At 36.2% G+C, this 21,645-nt stretch overlaps 1 protein-coding gene across 2 annotated transcripts in view; it reads right to left on the bottom strand.

Moving 5' to 3' along the window:
- Positions 1 to 21,645, bottom strand: part of EDIL3 (EGF like repeats and discoidin domains 3) — a 255,683-nt gene that overhangs the window by 96,413 nt on the left and 137,625 nt on the right. For both annotated transcript variants that reach the window (XM_074855638.1, XM_074855639.1), the window contains one exon: positions 8,820 to 8,933. In XM_074855638.1, coding sequence (XP_074711739.1) covers positions 8,820 to 8,933 — 114 coding nt within the window. The remainder of the gene's footprint in view (positions 1 to 8,819; positions 8,934 to 21,645) is intronic.

Below are 21,645 nucleotides of genomic sequence, written 5' to 3'. Positions count from 1 at the left end.
GACTTGGCTATTGGGAACTTTTTTGAGCCTACTGCTGCTGTAAATTATTATTTTCATATATTTATAATCATTAGTGCTTTTATTGAAGGTGTTTTTCCATACTTTTAAGGGTTTTTTTGGTTATAACCAGTGATTTGTTTTGAGCTTGCTTCTACTGGCTACAGTCTGGCTTTTATTTCTTTTATAGTACCAATTCCTTACCTGCAAATTATTTTTCATTTCTGTGAGGATGTAAAAAAAGAATGTGTATTATTGACCAGACCAGAAACTTAAGAGCTATAGAGGCTACTTTGAGAATAACAGTGAGCTGTAATTTTTCTTTTAAGGCTTAGAAATGCTGAAATATGCATTGTCATAGGCTTTGCCAGGCATAAAAATGCATATAAAAGTTCTTCCAAAACAGGAACAGTGGATTATATTTATAAGGTAAGTATTTTTTCTCCTCTACTTTTTGTGAATGTCTATGATTCTATGTTACTGAAAAGGCAGGGTCATATTGCTCCTTCAGTAGGAAGAACAGACAGGTGGAAGACAGGTAGAAGGAGTCCATGACCCCAATGTAACCTTCCTGCCTCCTTACTGAAGGTGATTGAGGGGCATCATAAGTCAAGAATGACACAAAACCTGAGAAAAGCAGATCAGTAGGTTTAAGGAAGAAAACATGGCAAGATAGTTGCCACAACAAGGTGGTTCAAGCTAAAATGAGATGTTAAAGTCAAGTTCTAGATGCCTGAATATAGGGTTGAGCTCATCTTGTAGTTATTGACAAAACCTAAAAGCTACTATTGCACTCGATGACTCATGTAGTAAGGAGTTGATTAAATGTGTAAAATATGCCTGTTGGGTCCTAAGGGCTTGTCTGAATATTTTACAAGGAGTTTCTGTCAGGTGTCTGAGCAAAGATTGTATCCTCTACTGCCTAATCAAAGTAAGATATTGTGAAATTAATTTTCAAAGGGAGACATTGCTGTACAGTACAACTGCAGCAAGATGAAAATGTACCCAAAGGCACAGGGCCGAGGACTTGATGTTTCAACATCAAACACTGAGAGATCAGTCTCATTTTCCTATTGTGTTGAAAGGAAGAACTACAATTCTGAACTGCTGAGCCTAATTTTGCACACCTTTGCATCTTACATGGGATGTCTGCACAAAGAACGTCTGCAACAGAAGGGCCAGAGTGTGCTTTATTGTTAGAAGACTCTATTAGAAATGTTAGAGTTCGATTAATATTTCTCACTAGGTCATTGAAATGCCTGGGGGAACATTTCAATATTAACAACGTGTTCTGTCATTTCTACAACATTTTCTGCCTCTTTGCACTTTCATACCAATACACTACACAGAAATGCTAGCCAGACAATATTACAAGAATGGTGTAGCCTCAGCAAACCTCATTAGTTTCAGCAAAACATTCAAGATGGGTTTTGTCCAATGCAAATATATAAATTGTGTTCTGTCCATGATTAGCTGAAATAGTTAAAAATGTATATAAACCATCACCCTTACTAAGGATACATTTAGCCTGTCTTTCAGCATTTATTTAACCTCTTACAATTTCTGTTTTTATTCTTAGAGCATGTCCAAAAAATGACAAATTACCTAGATTGAGTTGAATTACCTGGGTTAAAGTCACATTTAACATGTAAAAATTTTCCCTCTTGCACTTTCAAAATGTATTTCTAATATGTTTCTCTTCTAGGATATTTGTATAATCCAGGGAGGTCATAAATTGAGTATTAGCATTAACTTTATATTAAATTGATACATTTCTTTTAGTGACAAATTTTTTTTCCATTCTTCTTTTTGTCTGAGATGAACCACACATTATTCCCTAAACCAGTAAGGACACCATAAGAATGATAATATAACTACCTGCAATACATACAAAAAGCTAATTAATTTCTCTAAGGGTAGTATTTGTGTATACATATACTTATACAGACACTTGTATACACATACCTATAAAATCTCCTTAATTTTTCCATGCAAGTCTTGAACTTACCATCTAAATAATGACAAATAGGAACATATATATTTACTGAATTTTTATCTGCTGTGACCTTGGCAAATGAGCTTAGAATTCTAGCTTTTAAATTTTATGGTGTTTGAAGAGAAACAAACCAAGAAAAATATAAAAACTAAAATAAATTCTTACCTTTGCCTTAAACATGAATTAGAGAACAGCTTCTACTCTCTTGATTAGACTTGATTAACGTTTTTAACTGGTGTTAAGTCTTGATTTCATGCGCGGGCTCTGTCATTCCTTTGTACCAGCCCAGCATTTGTGTGGCTGTGAAGGTCAATGGATCAAAGAAATGATCTGGTTCATTAATTACTTTTTTATTTCCAGGGTCAGTTTTTGCTGGTACTACAAGGCAACAGGGTAAAACGGCAGCCCTGAATGAGCAGCCACAAAAGAGGCAAGACAGGCAAAGAAGAGCTGAAGCAAGACTACTTCAAGCACCAGCAGGGCTGGTTTATGTCAGTTTTCAAGGAAATGTTACTTTACAGTATGATGCAATGAATAACAGGGGTCCCTGTTCCCTGACAAAACCAGAAAATCTGTTTGGAAATTTATCAAATTTGAAGGCAATTATGGGAACTTACCTATTTAATAATTGGAAAGAGAGCAAATCAGGAAACTTGTTCTGGTTCAGTTTAAGGTCATAATCTACAGGTAATCTAGAAATCTCTCAGGTTTAGCATGTGCCTTGACAGAATTTCCAGTACATACTGACAAGATGAATAAAAATGGAACAGAAACTCCAATATAAAAAAGTAAATTATTTTTGTACCAATGAATGTGTATCTTCTTTTCCACATGATTATAATGCCCTTACTTTAAATACAGGAGTCTGTATTTCCAGAAACTACAATTCTTTGTATAGTTCATTTATTTTTCCTCATGAAAGTTGAAAACCTGAAACAACTGATTAAACACGAAAGGTTGGTAACTATCAACATAAATCATTGACATCTTGAACTACAGAGAAACTTCAAGAACACAATAGAAAAATTAGTATGTTTGGCCAGTTTTGTTTTACAGAAATTTGCTATATACTTTTATATAGCAGCAGTATTTCAGATCATAAAACTGTCAGATATTCAAAACAATCAAGAATATGCTTAAAAACAAACCTCATACTGGATTATTCACAGAATTAGTCAAAGTGATATTCTGAGCTATAGGGAAACTTAGGTCCTTCTAAATCTCATTCAAAGAGATTTTAATACTAATCAGTAATTTAGGGAAATCAAGCCCATGTTGATTCCTGTCAAATAAAGTGTTTCACACTGGCTCACTACAAGCTTTAAGCCACAACATATTGCCAACTGGAAGTGCATAAAAAAATCTCATGCCTAGGTCTCCAGGCAGGTAATCTGGAAATGAGGTATGATTGTAAGGGGATCAAGTTTACTATTCAACAACATTCCAGTACTTAACAGCTTAAATTTAACAGGGCATTTTCACAAGCTGAATTCACCAGAAAGCCTGTTACCAGATTTATTAATTTAAGAAAATAGTTAATTTATGATTCTTACCCATATTTTGAAAACACAGACTTCTTGGAAGACAAATTATACTCAGACGTAAAGTTTCCCCCCTGAAAAGTTTTTAACTGTTTCATAAATTGTTTTATTTTGCCTGTGCACTTTTTATGCCCTCACCCTGTGGTGGTTGTTTTGCATAGGGTTTTTCTGAACTTAAGCATGGAGTCTTTCTGAACCCTGAACACTGCTGAGCCAGGGCTGGTAAGAGCTGGAGCTGGGGAAGACAGAGATACCAAAGACTCACTGAAGACTGTGAACATCAAGCAGAGGAGTTCAAAGGACAAGACCTGAAGCCAAAAAGTCCCAGCAAGTGAGAACACTGCCTTGAAAACACAGAAGTGAAATACGCAAGACACCAAAAGAAGTAATATAGTCTTTTCAAAAAATACTGTGAAACTAGTTATTTCTCCTGTGCTATAAATCATGCAAGTTGCAGGTGTTCTGTATTCCCGGGAACAATTTTTAAAGAAAGAAAATTCTGAAATCACAGTGCATCAGAACGCTTTGGATGACACCATCTAGCCTGGGAGTATAAGGCTGCATGTAAGCAGAAGTCCTGAAAGTCTCTTTATGCCTAAATCTGTCAGATCTTTAAATAATTTTAAACTAAAAATGACACTGAAAGGAGAGGCATTTACATTTAAATAAAAAAATTCCACTTTGATTCCCCTAGAGGGGAAGTCAGAAGATGACCAAGTGCAGTATAAACACATTAGTGTATTAAAACGTAAAGCACAGGAAACAAATGAAAATAATGTGAAGGTACGCTGTTTTAGCAGGATTTCTTACATGCGAGACAAGGTAAATTGGTGCACATGCTGTGAATGCAGTCCTCCTACATATGGGCATGTTGAATACACAGAAAAGGAGGTGAAGGGGCAACAGCATATATAAAAAATATTTACAGTGACTAGTTTGATCTGTATCTTTAAAGAAAAGCATGCGAAAATTTGCCATATGCTTTAATGGCAGCAACTCTTGGCAATCAGCAAAATATAGCTCTAAAATGCACAATGGTGAAATTTTAACGTGTATATTACCATCTGCTAGATAAAAAAAAAGTGATCAAAAATTACCTGTGGAAGTCCTCACAAATTATTGCAATTCACAACACATGTTGCTCATGGGAGATTTTAACAATACAGATTTGTACTGAATAATGCAAACAGTCTGACACTGATGAAAGTGGCTCCCTGTTGCCTGTGATCCAGAAAGTAAAAACCTCAACCCCAGGAGAATCTGTCTTAGAAGCAGTACTTATTTATAGAGACTCCAAGACTAAGGAAAGCTGTAATAGAGGTAATCATAATGAATAGCTTGAATTCAGCAGAAGCAAGAAATAGGTTCAGAGAGTGCAAGAACAGAAGGAGATGCAGCTGCGTCAAGGAAGTGCTGAGGCCTTAAGAAATCTGAAAAGTAATATGGAATTGATGTAGTTTAGCTTTTGCTTTCAGAGGATGGGAAAAGGTGCTCTCTTTCCATTCTGTGTTTACTAAACATCTGCAGGCAAATTTTGTAAATACCAGATGCTCAGTGAAGTATCTCTTAACAGGTTGATAAGCTTATTCCAGAACAATTGAATATGTTTTGAAGCCGTCAGTGCTCTTGCACTCCACATTATTTTGACTTTGCCCCATCCTGTGCTTTCTGGCAATGAGAAGCAGCTGGTTTAAGTATCATTTATGCCTGAATGGCTGAAGATAGCAGTAGATAATAAGAAAGAAAGAAGAGTGAATTTAAGTCTCTCCAGAAAAAAACCAAGAGGTCAGGCCAGTGTTTCAAAATGAAAAGGATTTGTAAATAGAACAGAAGGCAGCCCCAAAGGAGCAGAAGCATTGTTGGGGTGTGAAGCACATCAGCTGGCCAGGAGATCACCTCCATGTCTTCTGAGGACTTTCTTTCATGGTTGAGCCCTTAGAAAGAAACTCTAAACCTCATCCACACCAGAAGGAGACTCAGAAGATGGTCAAGGTGGTCCAAATAGGGTTCCAAGCTCATTAGGCATTTTACTGTTATTTTAGGACTCACTTCCAGAGAAGCCTTCTCCTCTCACTTCAGCTGCACTAGCTATTAGCAGAGACTCTTGGGACTAGTCAGAAGGATTTTCTGTGGATGTCCCAAAAGCTCACAGGACCTGTGTGTAATACAACAGTTGTCTCACACCTGGAAAATGCTACACATGAGATAAAACGGAAGTGAATTATTTAAGAGATTAGTTAGGAGAAATTAATTATGCTGAAATGAAATGGTGGAATTAAAAAAAGAGAGAAAATTCAGTTGGAGCATTAGCCAAAACAGTCTGACATAAGCTGCTGAGTAACATGATAAGTCATTATTACAAAGCATTGGTATTTGGGATATACCAAACTAGATATACTACTAGAAAATGCATCCTGGAGGACAAGCTTGCCATGACAGGAGAATGGACTGCATGAGGTATTTTTGCCTTTTTTATTCTCTGTCTAGGATATTTCACATATTCTGTGATATGGATTTGCAATCTTTGAGCTTTGTGAGGTAATTCTGAGACAGCAACCAGTAATTTACATAATTAGCATAACAATATTTAATTACATGATTACTGTAAATATGTGTAAAACTCTAATGGTGTAATTAGAATGTGTAATTACTACTTGTAATTACATAATTAGGTGATGACATAAACAAAGTTCTCATGAAAAAAAAGGGTATTTACAAGCTCAGCTATAGGAACCCAGTGTAGTACACAATTATATTGGTGGCATAAAAAGAAAAGTTGCCATATTAACGCTAGCTGTGCTAAAGCTATCTCAAAAGTAAATGAATGCTAGAAGTTTGTGAACTGTGCCGTAGTGCTAGAAGAATGAATTGACTTTCCTGAACAGAGGTAGTTCAATGATTAGAGTCAGTACAAGTATTATTCCCATCCTTAATTATTTGTCATTTATTGATGACTCTTCATATGTTTAGCTGACTAACATGAGTTTAAAGAGTGGTATAACAGAAGTAATCAAATATCTACATTGCGTAGCATTTTTAAATTACTGATTTAAGTAATATATTACTTTTAAGTCTGCAAAGCACATCTGATTTCACACTCCTCCCATGATAACATCCTGTGACACCACATTGGCGGGTCCCTATGCAGAGGGATACAGAACAGGAGCTTTTTGCCACTACACTCTAGTGCTGCATTGCCATGCCTTCCATTTACCACACCATACATGCTCTGCAGCTTGCAAATTAATAGTTTCTGCAAAGCACAGTTTAAAACTCATTGTCCTTGATCTCTACACCAAAGCAATTTGACTGTTGTATAGAACCATATCACAAGTATAAAAAGAATTTAACTCTCAACAGAATTATCCTTTCAAATACCTTAGTGTTCTTCCCTATGGGTTAGACAATGGAGTCTTGGGTCACAGTTGTGAGCATTTAACTATAGAAGCATCTCCAGAAAGATCATTTGGCTAGGTGTTTGGCTTACCAGTGGAAATACCCCAAGCATGACCCAGAAAGCCAGACTGTTGGTAGCATATTTTGCAATTCAGTAACTGGCATTAAGCAGTTGTTTCAGTATACTGCATATTTATATTTTTTGTGCACATATACTTTGTTATATGCTCTCCAAAATAGAAATATGTATGTGTAGATATACATACACATAAAACCAAATCCAGTACAATATGTAATATATACCACTTCACAAAATTAATATTTGCATGTAATTACGTATACATCTATAAAAAGAAAAATAAACATGAAATAACAGATGATGATCCAGAAAATGCAATGATCACTTCAAGTAATCCAACTACCTCGCTTCTAGCAAAACAGGAGATTAGTGTTATGTGATCTATAATCTGAGCAGTGTTCAAGATGCAGCCAAAAGACCAGAAGGGATAAACCTTGAAGATGTGGATGAGATTCCTGGTAGGATTCTAAATGGTAATTCAATTGCACCTTATATGGAAATACATGAAGTATTTCACCAGCAACTTTTACAGAAAACTTTAATAGATGATCATTTTCTTACGAATTCTTTAAAGTAGCATATAGGCTTGTAAAATTTCTCAAAGCAAATCTTAATCTTTTATTTCTATCTAGAATGATTCATGTTACATTGCATGCCTGAAATCTTTTGCCTGTTGCATATATAGATCTGGATATTTACTGAGGCTACTTTAGAGAATTTTGAGCTTGTCATTTGTGGTTATTGGTCTATGTTGTTTTCTTCTCCCTTCCTCCCCATGCATCCACAATGTGAACACAGAAAAATGAATCATATTCTTCAACTTTGTAATTGTTTTATTTATTTAGTATTCAACTTGAAACATTTTTTAAAAATTTTCCTTCTACACATGATAGGTCTTCCCTGAACTAGAAATCTCCTTTCTTGAATGTGGATGACTCCAGTATTTCAGGTATTTTCAATGTAGTATCTAATACTACAAATGCTAATACACAAATACTTTCCTTTTTCTCCTTAAGGTACCAAGCCTGATATATGTTGGGACTATATTAGCTTTTTCCACAACATCATCATATTAGCATCCTTTGTTCGACTAAGACACACAGGCAGTATTTCTCTGCAGTATTTCAAATCCATGAGCTTCTAACATCCATTATTAACTGTTAATGTATATTGCATTTTGTACCATAGCAGTTTATTCTATTTTTGTTATTTATGTCTTGAAGATTACCTAGTCTTTCATACACGAAGAACTCCCTTGTAGTAACAACTTCAGGAATCAGACCTTTATAGTGCATTTGTAGTCAATGTTATTGGTAAAATCATGCAACGCTGTTCCCAGGACAGATCCTGGAGGAACTCCACTAATGTCTTCTCTGTAAACCAGTGGTCCAACTTTCAGAGTTTAGAGACGTATCAAAGAAACTAACGTATATTTTTGCCCTCCTCTTACACTTGTTGATATCTGCTAACAATTGCTGTTTATGACAAGCTACTTGGCAAGATGAACCCCTAGCCTTAATCAGTTTTTGTATTTTTCTACTCTACGCTATTTACTCCTTCTTGTTTGACTCTTAGACAATAATTCTGTATTTTGCAAGTGTTTCCATCATATCGGATACCTTGCTTGGATGCGTGACAGATTAGGTTTCTTAAACTTCCTTCATTTTGAGAAGAGTAAGATGGCTATTTTGACCATGATGTATTTGTAGAGTAGAGAAATATTTCCATAGTATACTATAGTTGCTTTTGCCAAAGAAAATATTTATTTATTTTATATTAAAAATTAGATATAAAAACATGCAATACTTACTCTGTTGGCAGTTTCTTCCCATAAATTCACCTGGGCATTCACAGGAATAGTTAGCAACAAGATCTGTACAGATTCCACCATTCTTGCAGGGTTCAGCTTCACATTCATTTACATCTGCAGGAAGCACACAAAGTAATGTCAGGATTAGCAAAGAGAAATTGTAAAAGCAATAAGCACACGTTTTAAAGCATTAAAACACAATGTATTTATAGAATTGACATTAGAAGACATACAGTCTTTTGCCCAGCAAACACGCTTAGAAAAGGACATGATTAAACAGGGCATGCTTTAGGAAAAAAACAAAGCAATCTTATATAAATTTAGCTAGTTTCATATATCTACTAAAGCTTTACTGTGTCCAATCACACAACAGTATTTAAAGTTTTGCTCGGGGATTTTCACTATAATTTCCAGAAGACATCAGGGCCAAAAGTCACAGTTTGGTCTTAAATAAACAAATTCAATTTGTTCTTACAGAGTACTCATTAATGATCCTTGCAACTTCAAGAAATGTAGCTACTTCTTTATCAACAGATGCCAGCTAAGAATGTCTCTCAGTTCATCTTAATTCATTAAACATCTAATTGACAAGGTTGTTTAACCGTCTAAAAAATTTCCTTTCTGTGCATGAGTTAGTGGGCAAATTGAAACTAATAGCTTGATCTAGAAACTTGCAAATTTTATTAAATTCAAAAGACAGAAAAGGTGGTTAATTTCATTTGAGTTTCCCTTTCCCAGTACACTTTGTCAAATGCTGCAAGAATAATACTCCCCTATGTTTTTCCATGTAGTAACCTTCAAGTATAATATCAGATTCTTTTTCTCAAATTAAATATGGTATTTTTCAGTCATCATAAATAGGCAGGTGAAGGATAATAGTACATCATAATTAAAATTCTCTCTCTGCATTTATGTTTATTCCGTATGGAGTAGAAATGCTGTATGGATTTTATACATCTTTGTCTCAAAAGGCTTCATCAATGCATACAGTTAATTATTTAAAAGATGGTAGCCCACACTAGCTTCATTAAGAGTTAAAGTCCTGTTGCATTAGACACTGTAAACAGCAAACAGAAAAGCAGACTTGTACTACGATTTTGCTTCACTCAGTTTTGCTTAAATGCATATTCATTTTGGATACAGTTACCAATAAAGCGCACACGTGCATAGCACAGAAATAAGTTCAAATGAGAAGACACTTAACTGTGTCTAGCGGCATTCACTGGTGGGGGAAACGCCCTGTGAATTGCAGTAATACTCCTCACTGTTGTGTTGAATCTGCTTCTGTCCCCAAAATGCAAACCCACTTTGTGCTGGCATTTACAAACTAAAGAAGATGCTACATAAATGTCTAAACCTGATGTGATAAGGCTTATGCAGAAGAAGACAGCTCTGTCAAAAACGTTGCTCAATTTCTGGTAGTTGAGTATGTAACTTTTGTACTTTTGGTTTGATGTTTTTTACATTTTCTACGAATCAACGTACAAAAATTCAGTGTTTTAATCCATACAACTTGCCTAGACCTGATTGATTTTGTGATGTCTCCAGGGAAGTCTGTACCTTCCGTCTTTTCTGCAGATCTAAAAAGCTGTGTAGCTTTTAAGGTATGTGTGCAATGTATGTGAGGTAGGTTGAAAACTGGCTGAATGGCTGGGCCCAGAGGGTGCTGATAGGCGTATGAAGTCTAATTGGAGGCCAGCAATTATCAGTGTACCTCTGGAGCCAATACTGGTCCGATCCTGTTCATCATCTTCATTAATGATCTGGATGGTGGGGCAGAGTGCACCCTAAGCAAGTTGGCAGATGATACTCGGAGGAGTGGCTAACACACCAGATGGGTGTGCTGCTGTCCAGAGGGACCTCAATGGGCTGGAGAAATGGGCTGAATAGGAACCTCATGAAGTTCAATAAAGGCAAGTGCAAAGTCCTGCCTCTGCCCCTGGGCAGGAACAGCCCCATGCACCAGTACACACTGACAACAAGTTGACCATCAGACAGCAATGTCACAGCAACAAAAGGCCAACAGCCTCCCGGGCTGTGTTAGGCAGAGCACTGCCAGCAGGTTGAGGGAGGTGATCCTTCCGCTCTACTCAGCACTGGTGAGGCCACACCTGGAGTGCCGTGTCCAGTTGTGGGATCTCCAGTATGAGCAAGACATGGACATACTGGAGAGAGTCCAACAAAGGGCCACTAAGATGATTTAAGGGATTGGGGCACCTCACCTGTGAAGAAAGGCTGAGAGAGCTGGCATTGGTTAGCTTAAGGAAGAGGAGGGTCAGGAGGAAACTCATCAATGTATATAAGTAACTGAAGGGATGGTGCAAAGAAGATGGAGCCAGGCTCTTTTCAGTGGTGGCCAGTGGCAGGACAAGAGGTAATGAGAACAAACTGAAACACAGGACATTCCGTCTCAACACCAGAAAACACTTTTTTACTGTGAGGGTGACTGAGCAGTGGCGTAGGTTGCCCAAGGCATTTGTGGAGTCTCAATCCTTGGAGATATTCAAAACCATTTTGGATATAGTCCTGGTCAACCAGCTCTAGGTTGCCCTGCTTGAGCAGGTGAGGCTGGACCAGATGACCTCAAGAAGTCCCTTTTACCCTTAACCCTTCTGTGATTCTTTGATAATCTGTGAACAGAAATGCAGGGACAGACCTTCAGCTAAATGTGGAGCTAGTTTTAGTTCTTTGAACTGGAAAAAATTCAGATTTTTATACGCAAATTGACGATGGCTACTGATCTCTGAGCTTCTTTTTAATCCCTCATGTCTTACTTTTTGTTGCCTATAAAGATATCACATACTGGACTAATAAAAATTCACAGGGTTAGCTGCATTTCTGTCTATTAAAGAGGAAGAAGAGGAATAACAGCTTATTGTGCGAGAAATAAAACCTGTCAAGGGAAATGACCAATGAACAGACCTGCTCAATTCTAAATTAAATTCTTTATATGTATTTATGAAATTTAACAAGATTCTTCAGCTCCCTATTTGCCTTTTTAAGCAAAGCCCATTAACCTTACATTTTCATGAGGTTATTAATAATTTTAATACAGGCTAACACAATTGTGGGAAAAAAATATCAAGGTCACTGTGAACTAAAAAACATTAAGTGAACATATGAACTATCTCTTACTTCATGAAATAAAGGTAGTAATTTATCCTCTTAAAAGCTTTTCTGTGTAAAGATAATATCTTCTCAAGATATTTAAATTTTTCTAATATGCCATTCCTGTTGAAATACATAGAAAAAATGCACAGCTTTCCAGCATATTTCATATTGTTGATATGATGATGCTGAAAACAGACTGAACCTTAAGTAGCAGATACTTTTAAAGCAATCCTCATATTCTATCCCTATGGAGCAATTAGCTATGATCAGTGCAGAAAGATGGAAGTTTTTTATTATCATCTTTGTTACTTGGATCCCACAGTGATTTTTTTCCCAGTAATTTGAGAACCTTTCATTCCATCAGTTCAAATATGTCATATTTGATGAATGAGGAAAGACTAGCTCATTGTAGCATCATGTTTGACACCAGCACAGATGTTTAGTTGGAAAGATATTGAACTGAACTGTGTTAAAGAAAGAAGTGTAAGTTCTACAGAATTATTTCATTTACTATTCATTATTTCAATTGATTGAATGAACAGGTGTATAACATTTAATTAAAAGTGGTTCCTACAAATTTTGGTCAGATTTTGTTCAAATTCCTAGGTGTGTCATTTATGACATTAAACTTTACATCAGCTGGTGTGTTTCTTTCTTCTGAAACACATACAGTCCCTCTTAAACTTTGTTATATTGTCACAATTGGAAGTAAATTTGAGTAGAAAATTTAAAATGCCAGAGTTTCTCATTAGTTGCTCCTAAAGACAATAAAGGCTCCTAAAGAAAAGCTCTCTGTATGTTGTCAGATACAAATTCTTCACCGACTATGCAATCAACCTACCTACATGATAAGGATGTGTTTTTAACATAAGTTAACTAAAACAAAGCAAAATCACTGCAGGTTGCTCATGATTTTTCAGGTAAGCTTAGGTTTTATGCCAGGTCAGATTTTGAAGTGTAGTTCAGATAACAAACCTAAGCATTGCAGTCACTAAAACACAAGACAGCTGGGTACTACCAGAGAATTCAGAGTTCCTCACAGGGGGACCTAATAAAACTGTTAAATACTGAGTGAAATGGTGTCCTGAAGAGGTTTAAGTGCCACCACAGGAAAAGCCTGTAATTCTAAATATTGTCCAGGTTAGCTAAAAAACCCCCGCAAAAACGCCAAAAAACCCCAAACGCAAAAAACCTAATAGCCACCCCACCCAACTGACAGTAGTGCAGGAACAAGGAAATGCTGACCATTTTCTGAAAATGGATTGTTCCTTGAATAACAGCTTGAAGGGCTAAGACAATTGATTAGGAATTAAAGGCTATGCTAACGTTTCTTTTTATGCTGAAGATGATTACATTATATTTCCTACTTCCTAAGGTCAAACCAGAAGTACAAATATATTATGCATGCTTCTGTTCAGAGTACAGTCATTGTGCACCTTGGAACAGAAGTATGCTGTCAGAAACTGGGCAAGCAAAAGAGAACTTCGCTATACTACATAGTTATTTGGAGAATTATCATGAGGCAGAGCTCTGGGTTTTTCTCCTTTGCTGGATTATATATTTTTATTAATCCTCTAAGTATTTAATAAAACATGAATAAAAACCAGTACTGTACTTGCAAACATAATTACAAATATAAATATAAATTATGTAACTCTTATAATCAAAAATTTAACTATTACTTCCAGTAATTTGAGATCTTCAGCAAGCTACTTGGTGTAAACCTGACTTTTTGTGATGAAGGGACTGATAAGCTCAATCAGTTGTTTTTGCCAACACAGCTTGTGTTTTGGCTGCAAATGCACACCAGTACCTTGTTCCTGTTCCCTGCTTGCTTATTCTTTACGTAGCCCAAATTCCTGGTTCCTGCCACCTGAACGCTTGTTTCTGATCCAGGACCACCTTTTGCAGTACAGACTTTCTGAAGTTCCCTCCTGCTGACAACCACATTCTTTCCCTGTCCTTTGATTTTATACTCATTTCGGCTTCCTGCTCACACTTGGTCTGCTCATCTCAAGTCTAAGTCATGTTTTTAATTAGTCTTGATAATATCTATCTTGATAGCATGATTGGCTCCTCACAGCCACAGGATCTAAGTTCAAGCGTCCATACTGGAAGTCAACTTGGCCCTTACTGGGGGGACTAGACATAACCCAGTTATGCCCTACTAAAATTGCAAATATTTTTTTCCACAATAAACGCAATTTATTATACAGAAAACAGACATGAACAGGAGATCAACTGGTTATAAACTCTGTATCATAACTGGCTTCTACGAAGACCCACAACTATACACTGGATAAAGATCATCACAATTTGAGAAACATGACACCCCCCATCCCACAATTTATTTTTTCAGAGAAAACCAGAAAACTTAAAAACTTCCCTACCCAGTTCTATTTAAAAATAAAAGTTGTTGATAACTAACAATGTGTTCAAATACCTTTACATTTGGAAACTGGTAAGGCAGAAAGTGGAGAAACACACAGTATGGCATAATCATAATTTAGCCGGAGCTTAGTCTAGGCTTTTCTTGTAGTTGCTTGATCGTTCTTGATGATATATTTTAAATGCATTATATGTATTTTTTTCTTTATTGTATATTGATCCTGAATGATTTAATTACATGAATAAGTACTGTATCAGTAAGACCACACAAAGTCTGTGATCTTGCTTGCAGGACTTTGTAATATCCTGTTACTGTTTAAACATGAGCTTGCAGATATTCAAACTTTTCATTATTACTTTCCTAACAAATACCATGAAAGTTAGATTATATACTCTTTATATACTGGTTCAGATTTGTACCAATTTGCTCAAGCACCATATTTTTTTATGACATTAAATGGTAAAGCTTCATTGAAAAGAGTAAAATTATAACAGTTTTATTTGGTAAAGAATCTGACTGAAGAGAATAAATAGAATCTAATATGGCTACCTTAATACTGAGGCATTCAGTTAAATATAATTTGAAGGATTGGAGGAATTCACATTTAGAAGGACACACCTCCTTTAAGAGTAGAAGACTTTTGGAAAAACATTTACAAAAAGAAGAAAAAAGTAATGAAAATGTTCTTTCTCATATTCCTGTGGTTTACTAAAACAATCCTAAACTGTAAAGGTCTCCTAAATGAGGACAACCTATTTTTTTTCTAAGAAGCTAAAAGAATAAAATAGCATTTAAACGGAATGAACAAGCATCACCAAAAACTTTGCAAGCACCGGTAGGTCACCTTCAATTTTTGATTTAAAGGAACAGAAGAAATAAGTAATTACTATGATAATAATTCATTTTATTATTGTTAATTATAGATTTAAGAAAGTTTCTAAGCTGTTTCTGAAGAAGTTTTCGGCTGTAACTAATGTAAGCAAAAAATAAGCTGTAACTTGAGCTATAAATGTTCCTTGATTTAGCCAGGATTATACAAAAAGAAGCACTCATGCATTGCTGGTACAACCTTGTTGTGAAACGTTTAAAAAGAACTGGAGCACATTCCCATGAAAAGTGGGAATTTAGTATATATTATTAAATCTGAACTGGATGCATTCAATGCATATTCAACACAGGACAGTTGAAATTCAGTGGTTTGACTGCTTTTTCAAAGCTACTTTCCTGACCACAACAGGCTCTAAAAATGCTATGTCAAATAACCTGCAGGAAATTTCAACTATAATGTCATACTGAAGTGATTCACTGTTCAGATATCCTTATTATCTGATCTTCAAAAAGAGCAGAAAATAGCTTTACACTTGAGTTGAAAAAGTACAAGCCTCTTGCTCCCCACCCTTAGAGGCTAAACATTATATTATCCCTACTCTCATTATTCTATATGAAGTTTTCCTTCTCCTGCACGTAATTGGTACAACATACTGTGGTAAATGTACTGCAGAATGACTCATCGCAGAGCTGACTATTATAATTTTTCCTGAACTATTCAGTACAAAAATTTCAGATAGTATTATTCTATTAAGAAGAGAGTAAGTCAGTAAGAGTGTTACTAAACTTGTGTTCTGAACCCAAAAGAGGCATTCTAAACAAGCAAGCCAAGGAAATAATGTCTAGACACAAATCAGAACTTTTGGCTTGACTATGCATGAATGCTTGAGATTCTCTCATAACCAGCAATATACATTGTCTAAACACATAACAAAAACAATTTTGAAAAGAGTTCAGTTGCTTCTATCTAGAGTTCTGTCAGAAACTGCTTCTTAAGCATCCTCCTAATACAACAGGCCTGCCTTTCGAAACAATTTTATCTCCTCTTAGGCTTCTTTAGACTAATTGATACTTTTTTCATTATGTCTCTGTAACAAGCCCTCTTAAAAAAAAAAAAAAAAAAAAAAAAAAGAAGAAGAAGAAGACTTCACGCTACTTGTAAACACTGATATTTTTCCTTAGTTTGGAAAAAACAATTTTCCTTCCTAGTGGTTTCTGAAATAATTTCAGGTCAACTTGTCTCATGAAAAATTGGACTGTACAGCACTTTGATTCATAAAGAAATCGAGTTCTGAGAAACTGAAAATAAAAGCATATTTTGAAGTTTTTTAAAATGACATTTTCTTAAATTTAATGTGGCAAGTAAAATCATCTTTAATTTTGACAAAACAACATTTTTTATTATGACTAATTTCTTTCCCCTCCAGTTCATTTATCATCTTTTCCACGTATAATTTACACCTCTGTTCAAAGTAATGCTGTTATAGTATCAGTGAATCAGCTGTAGCATCTATCTGTAAAATCTTTCTTCATGTTCTATAAAGGCATTTCCCCTATGCAACCCTCATGTAAACAAAAATTTCCAAATTCAGTTTTCAAGTCACTTATGAATACATTTCTATACAACAGTAACTATAACCACAATTTTCAGAATGCTAACATTAACTGTAGAACTATTAGAAAACTAACAATAAAAAAATTATCAAGAAAAAGACCCAATGAAATATTTTGCAGAAGACTGTTCTTCTGACACTTTGAATTAAGGCCAGAAGAAGAAATAAATAAAATTATTAGTCAATTTAAGAATTGCTAGGAACCTACAGGGGTAACCTCCGTGAAGACTGCAAAGTTTATGCATCACTCCAATATACACATTTAGCATTTTATATGCAATGCACATTTTATAATGCATAGGTTTTCCAGCAAAAGAGCAAATATTAATTATTTCTGTATTTTTACACTCCAAAAGTTGTTTTCAATTGTTTTCCTTAGAAACTCTTGGAAACTACGCAAAAGAGTGGATCACAGAATTAATTTTGTAAAAGTCTAACATGAGCTTCTACAGAGAGTAGAACAGTGCCTGTTGACTTCAAAGGACTTTGAGCAGATGCTAAATAAGGTAGGGCTCTACAGAAGTCTTTGCTGCAGTAAATATACATCTTGCATATTCACAGCAATATTTGTGGCTTTATTTTCATGGGGTTTTTTGTGTATTTTGAGGATAATTTTCTATCCCTATTTCTGTTTTGAAAACACCCATAAAATAAATGAGAAAACTGACTATTGCTCTGATCAAACAATTAAATTTGAATGCACATAGGTGCCTACTGCCTGACTTGCAAAATTTTTATCTGTTAGTTATAGCCACTAAAATCTTCTTTGTGGAGTCACACTTCCAACATTGGACTATGTCAGTATTTTTGGATATTCTATTTACCTGTTCAAATAGATATTTAATGGCTTTTCATCTGAGGTAATTTAAATTTAATAGAATTTTGGAATAGCATTCCCAGGACCTTCCTTATGAGTTTAAAAGAGTTGGTACTTTAAAAGTTTTTATACAAATTGAAGCAGATTTTTCATTTTTAATTACTTCTAATGTATACTGGCATGAAAACCTTCGTCCCATTAAGTAACTTACCGTTTAATTTTACACTGTAGAAGCATGTCTTCAGGGCAACAATTCTTATCGTTTCCAATGAACCTTATTAAAATAATAGGCTATTTTTATAACAAGTATTTGACAAATCATTTCAACTGTAGTTGAAAAAAAAATCTTATTAAAAAGTGAATCAACTTGTGAATCATTTTTTATTACAAGAAATGATCCAAAAATCTCAACTTCACAAGTAAACTTAAATTATCCAGCATTAGACTGTAACGTCTAACTGGATTACTTGTTAAAATAGCATAGGTGGTCTCATGACAAGAAGTCCAATTATTTTCAAAGGAAGTTTGAACCCAGATCAGTAAATTAACATATTTCCCTTCACATAATGCAAAATAATTGTATTCTTTCAAAATGCCGTTGTTTATTCATTTCAGAATAGACTGAGCATAGGGATGTATCTTTTTCACATGAGTATAGTTATGGCATGTTTTGAAAAATGTTATTAGACCAACAAGTCCTGGAGGATATGATGATGGATGTTCTAAAATGACTAAACCAGATGGTTATATTTGTTCACATGTCTGTATTTGATATACATGGGGTGAAGTGTATTCCTTTATGGCCAATCTATATACATCTCATTTAAGCTCTCATAAAAAGTTGTCTGTGGGACTTCAGTGCACTTATGTTGCATAAATGCACAAAAATGCATTGTGTAAAGGTAATTTCTATTTGCTAATATCTTTCAAATTTATATTCCTAGTTGCTTATAAATATATGCATGTTTTACTGTTTATGAATGTTTATCACAGAAATAATCTAGCACTGTAAATAGGAGAATGGGTTAGATCTTTTGGCACAGATCTCTAACTTTTTTTTTCCCTCTAGTGGCTATAGAATATCACATTTAACATACACGGACAAGTATTAGATTAAGACCACGTTTATAAATCACTTAAGAGTTATGGAGGGTTAATAAATGAATGGATGGCTTAATAAATGATTACCCAAATGTCTGTTATTCACTATAGAAAATCACTATGTTCATTACACCATAGGTATATCCTTAGTCCTATAAGGATTATACATTTGCTTATAGTATATGTACATGAACATAAGAGCAAGAGGAAAGACCCGGGGAACTACAAGTTGGTCAGTCACATCTCAGTCCCTGGGAAAGTGATGAAGAAAGCCATCCTGGAAAGAATTTCCCAACACATGAAGGACAAAATTGTGATGGAAAGTAGTCAGCAGGGATTTCTGAGGGAGAAACCATGCTTGACCAAGCATATGGTCTTCTACAGTGAGGTCACTGGGTCAGTGGATGGGGGTGAGCAGTGGATATTGTCTACCTCAACTTCAGTAAGACTTTTAACACTGTCTCCCATAACATCCTCATAGGCAGGCTGACAATTGCAGGTTAGATAAGTGGACAGTGAGGTTAATTAAAAAGCAGCTGAATGGCCGGGCCCAGAGCGTGGTGATCAGCAGCACAAAGTCCAGGTGGAGGCAAGTCACTGGTGGTGTATGCCAGGTGTGAACACAGGGGCCAACACTGTTCAACGTCTTCATCAATGACCGAGGCTCTGGGACACAGCACACCCTCAGCAAGTTTGCTGATAACAGAAAACTTGGAGGAGTGGGTGACATGCCAGATGGGTGTGCTGCCATCCAGAGGGACCTCAACAGGCTGGAGAAATGGACTGAACAAGAACCTCATGAAGTTCAACACAGGCAAATGCAAAGTCTTTCCTCTGCCCCTGAGGAGGAACAGCCCTATGCACTAGTACATGTTGGCAAGCTGACCATCTGGAAAGCAGCTTGGTAGAAAAGGACCTGGGGGTCCCGGTGGACAACAAGTTGGCCATAAGACAGCAACGCACCCTCATAGCAAAGGCGCCCAACAGCCTTCCTGGGCTGCATTAGACTGAACATTGCCAGCAAGTCAACAGAGGTGATCCTTCCTTTCTACTCAGCACTGGGAAGACACAGAATCGTAGAACGGTTTGGGCTGGAAGGGACCTTCAAAGACCATCTAGTTCCAACCTCCCTGCTGTGGGCAGGGACATCTTTCACTAGATCAGGTTTCTCAAAGCCCCATCCAACCTAACCTTAGATACTTCCAGGCACGGTGCAGCTGCAGTGCTGTGTCCAGTGCTGGGCTTCCCAGTACAAAAGATATGGACTTTCTGGAGTGTGTCCAGTGCAGAGCCATGGTGACTATGGGAATGGAGCATCTGACCTACAAGGAGATGCTGAGAGAGCTGAGACTGCTCAGTCTGCAGAAGGGGAGGCTAGGGGGAATCTTACCCGTGTGTAGAAATATCTGATGGGAGGGAATGAAGACCAAAGAGCCAAACTCTCCTCAGTGGTGCCCACTGACTGGACAAGAGGCAGTGGGCTCTGCTTAAAATATAGGAAACTCCATCTGATCATATTTTCTTAAAGTGAGAGTGGTCAAACACTGGAGAGAGGTTGTGGAGTCTCCATCTGGGCAAATATTCAAAACATGACTGGACATGGTTCTGGGCAATCCTGCTCTGGTTGATGCTTCTTGACGATGGGGGTTGGACTAGATGATCTCCAGAGCTCCATTCCAACCCAAACAATTCTGTGATTCCGTGATATATGCATATGGAATATATATGCCATGTATACAGTATGTATTATCTGTGGCAAATACACTTATTTGCTAATCACTTCTCAATCACTTTATCTTTTGGACTATGGTAATTTCCTTGTCTCATCTGCAAAGGTGAAAAGGAAGACCACATCTCCCTGCCCATAAAAGATACAAGATGTGTATGAAGTAGTTTCCTCACACCACCAATGACTGCCTAGTGCAGGAAGAGAAATATTTATTGCAGTGACTTCTGTCTCACCTGACTGACAGCTCTATTATCTCAGGGCACATACACCCTGGTTGCTCTTCATGACTCACAGAGAGTTATATGTCCTGCACTAAAAACACCTCTCAGAACTGGAACTTGTATTTATGGCAGCTGGCTCAGGCAATGTCACCTTTGCTTGATGATCGCATCAAATAAGACCTATCCAAATAGGTCTGTGCATTTTCCACAACTATGTTTACCAGCTAAGGAATTGCCTTCCAGTCTAGACATATAATCTGTACCGTAACTTAGGGCCTCAGGTGGTACAATCCCTGTAAAAGATGAAGGAGGTTCTCTCTCTGTTAGAGCACTGAAATAATGAAGTCAGAAATAAATACTGTAAACATTCAAGTTTTGCATTCAGGCAAAGGTTCTTTTTACCTTTCACTTTTTTCCAAATTTTGTTGTATGTCTTCCACAGTGTTATTCTGAAGCTCCTTAAATATCAACTATGACTGACAAAGAAAATAGAAAGGATGCGAAAAGAGCAGACTGATTTCTCTCTGACAATGGAAACTACTGGTATGGAAGAAAATATTGCTTTTAAATAAACTCTAAAAACTACGTGAGAGTAATGATTGTATGCATAACCAGTTCTGCTAGATACACAACAGGATCACACAGAATACATTTTCAGACCTAGATGCTTTACTGACTTGTATAGAGGATAAAACAAAATCTGACAAGATTACAAACCTTATCTATTATTTGCAGGTAAATAGCAATTTAAATTCTCTTTTATGGTGTAATGCATACACATCTGGACCACAGACCATCAATTCACTGCTTGTGCTTTAAGGGGACAATTCCTAAATGCTATAATTTTTGCTCAATTCATGGCCAAGCACCAATCTCAGCAGAAGTCCTTCTGAGATGATAAGCAACTACTGAAGCTCTGTGAACTTGGGCAGAAAAGTATTAGAGTAAGAACAAATAAGTTCCTCTGGAAAGCCTTAGGAGTATCTATGCTTTTATTAACAGCAGTTACCAAAAAGG

Source organism: Strix uralensis, chromosome Z, assembly GCF_047716275.1.
Source record: "Strix uralensis isolate ZFMK-TIS-50842 chromosome Z, bStrUra1, whole genome shotgun sequence".
In the NCBI taxonomy this organism is placed as follows: domain Eukaryota; kingdom Metazoa; phylum Chordata; class Aves; order Strigiformes; family Strigidae; genus Strix; species Strix uralensis.
This window is presented reverse-complemented; position numbering and strand designations above follow the sequence as displayed.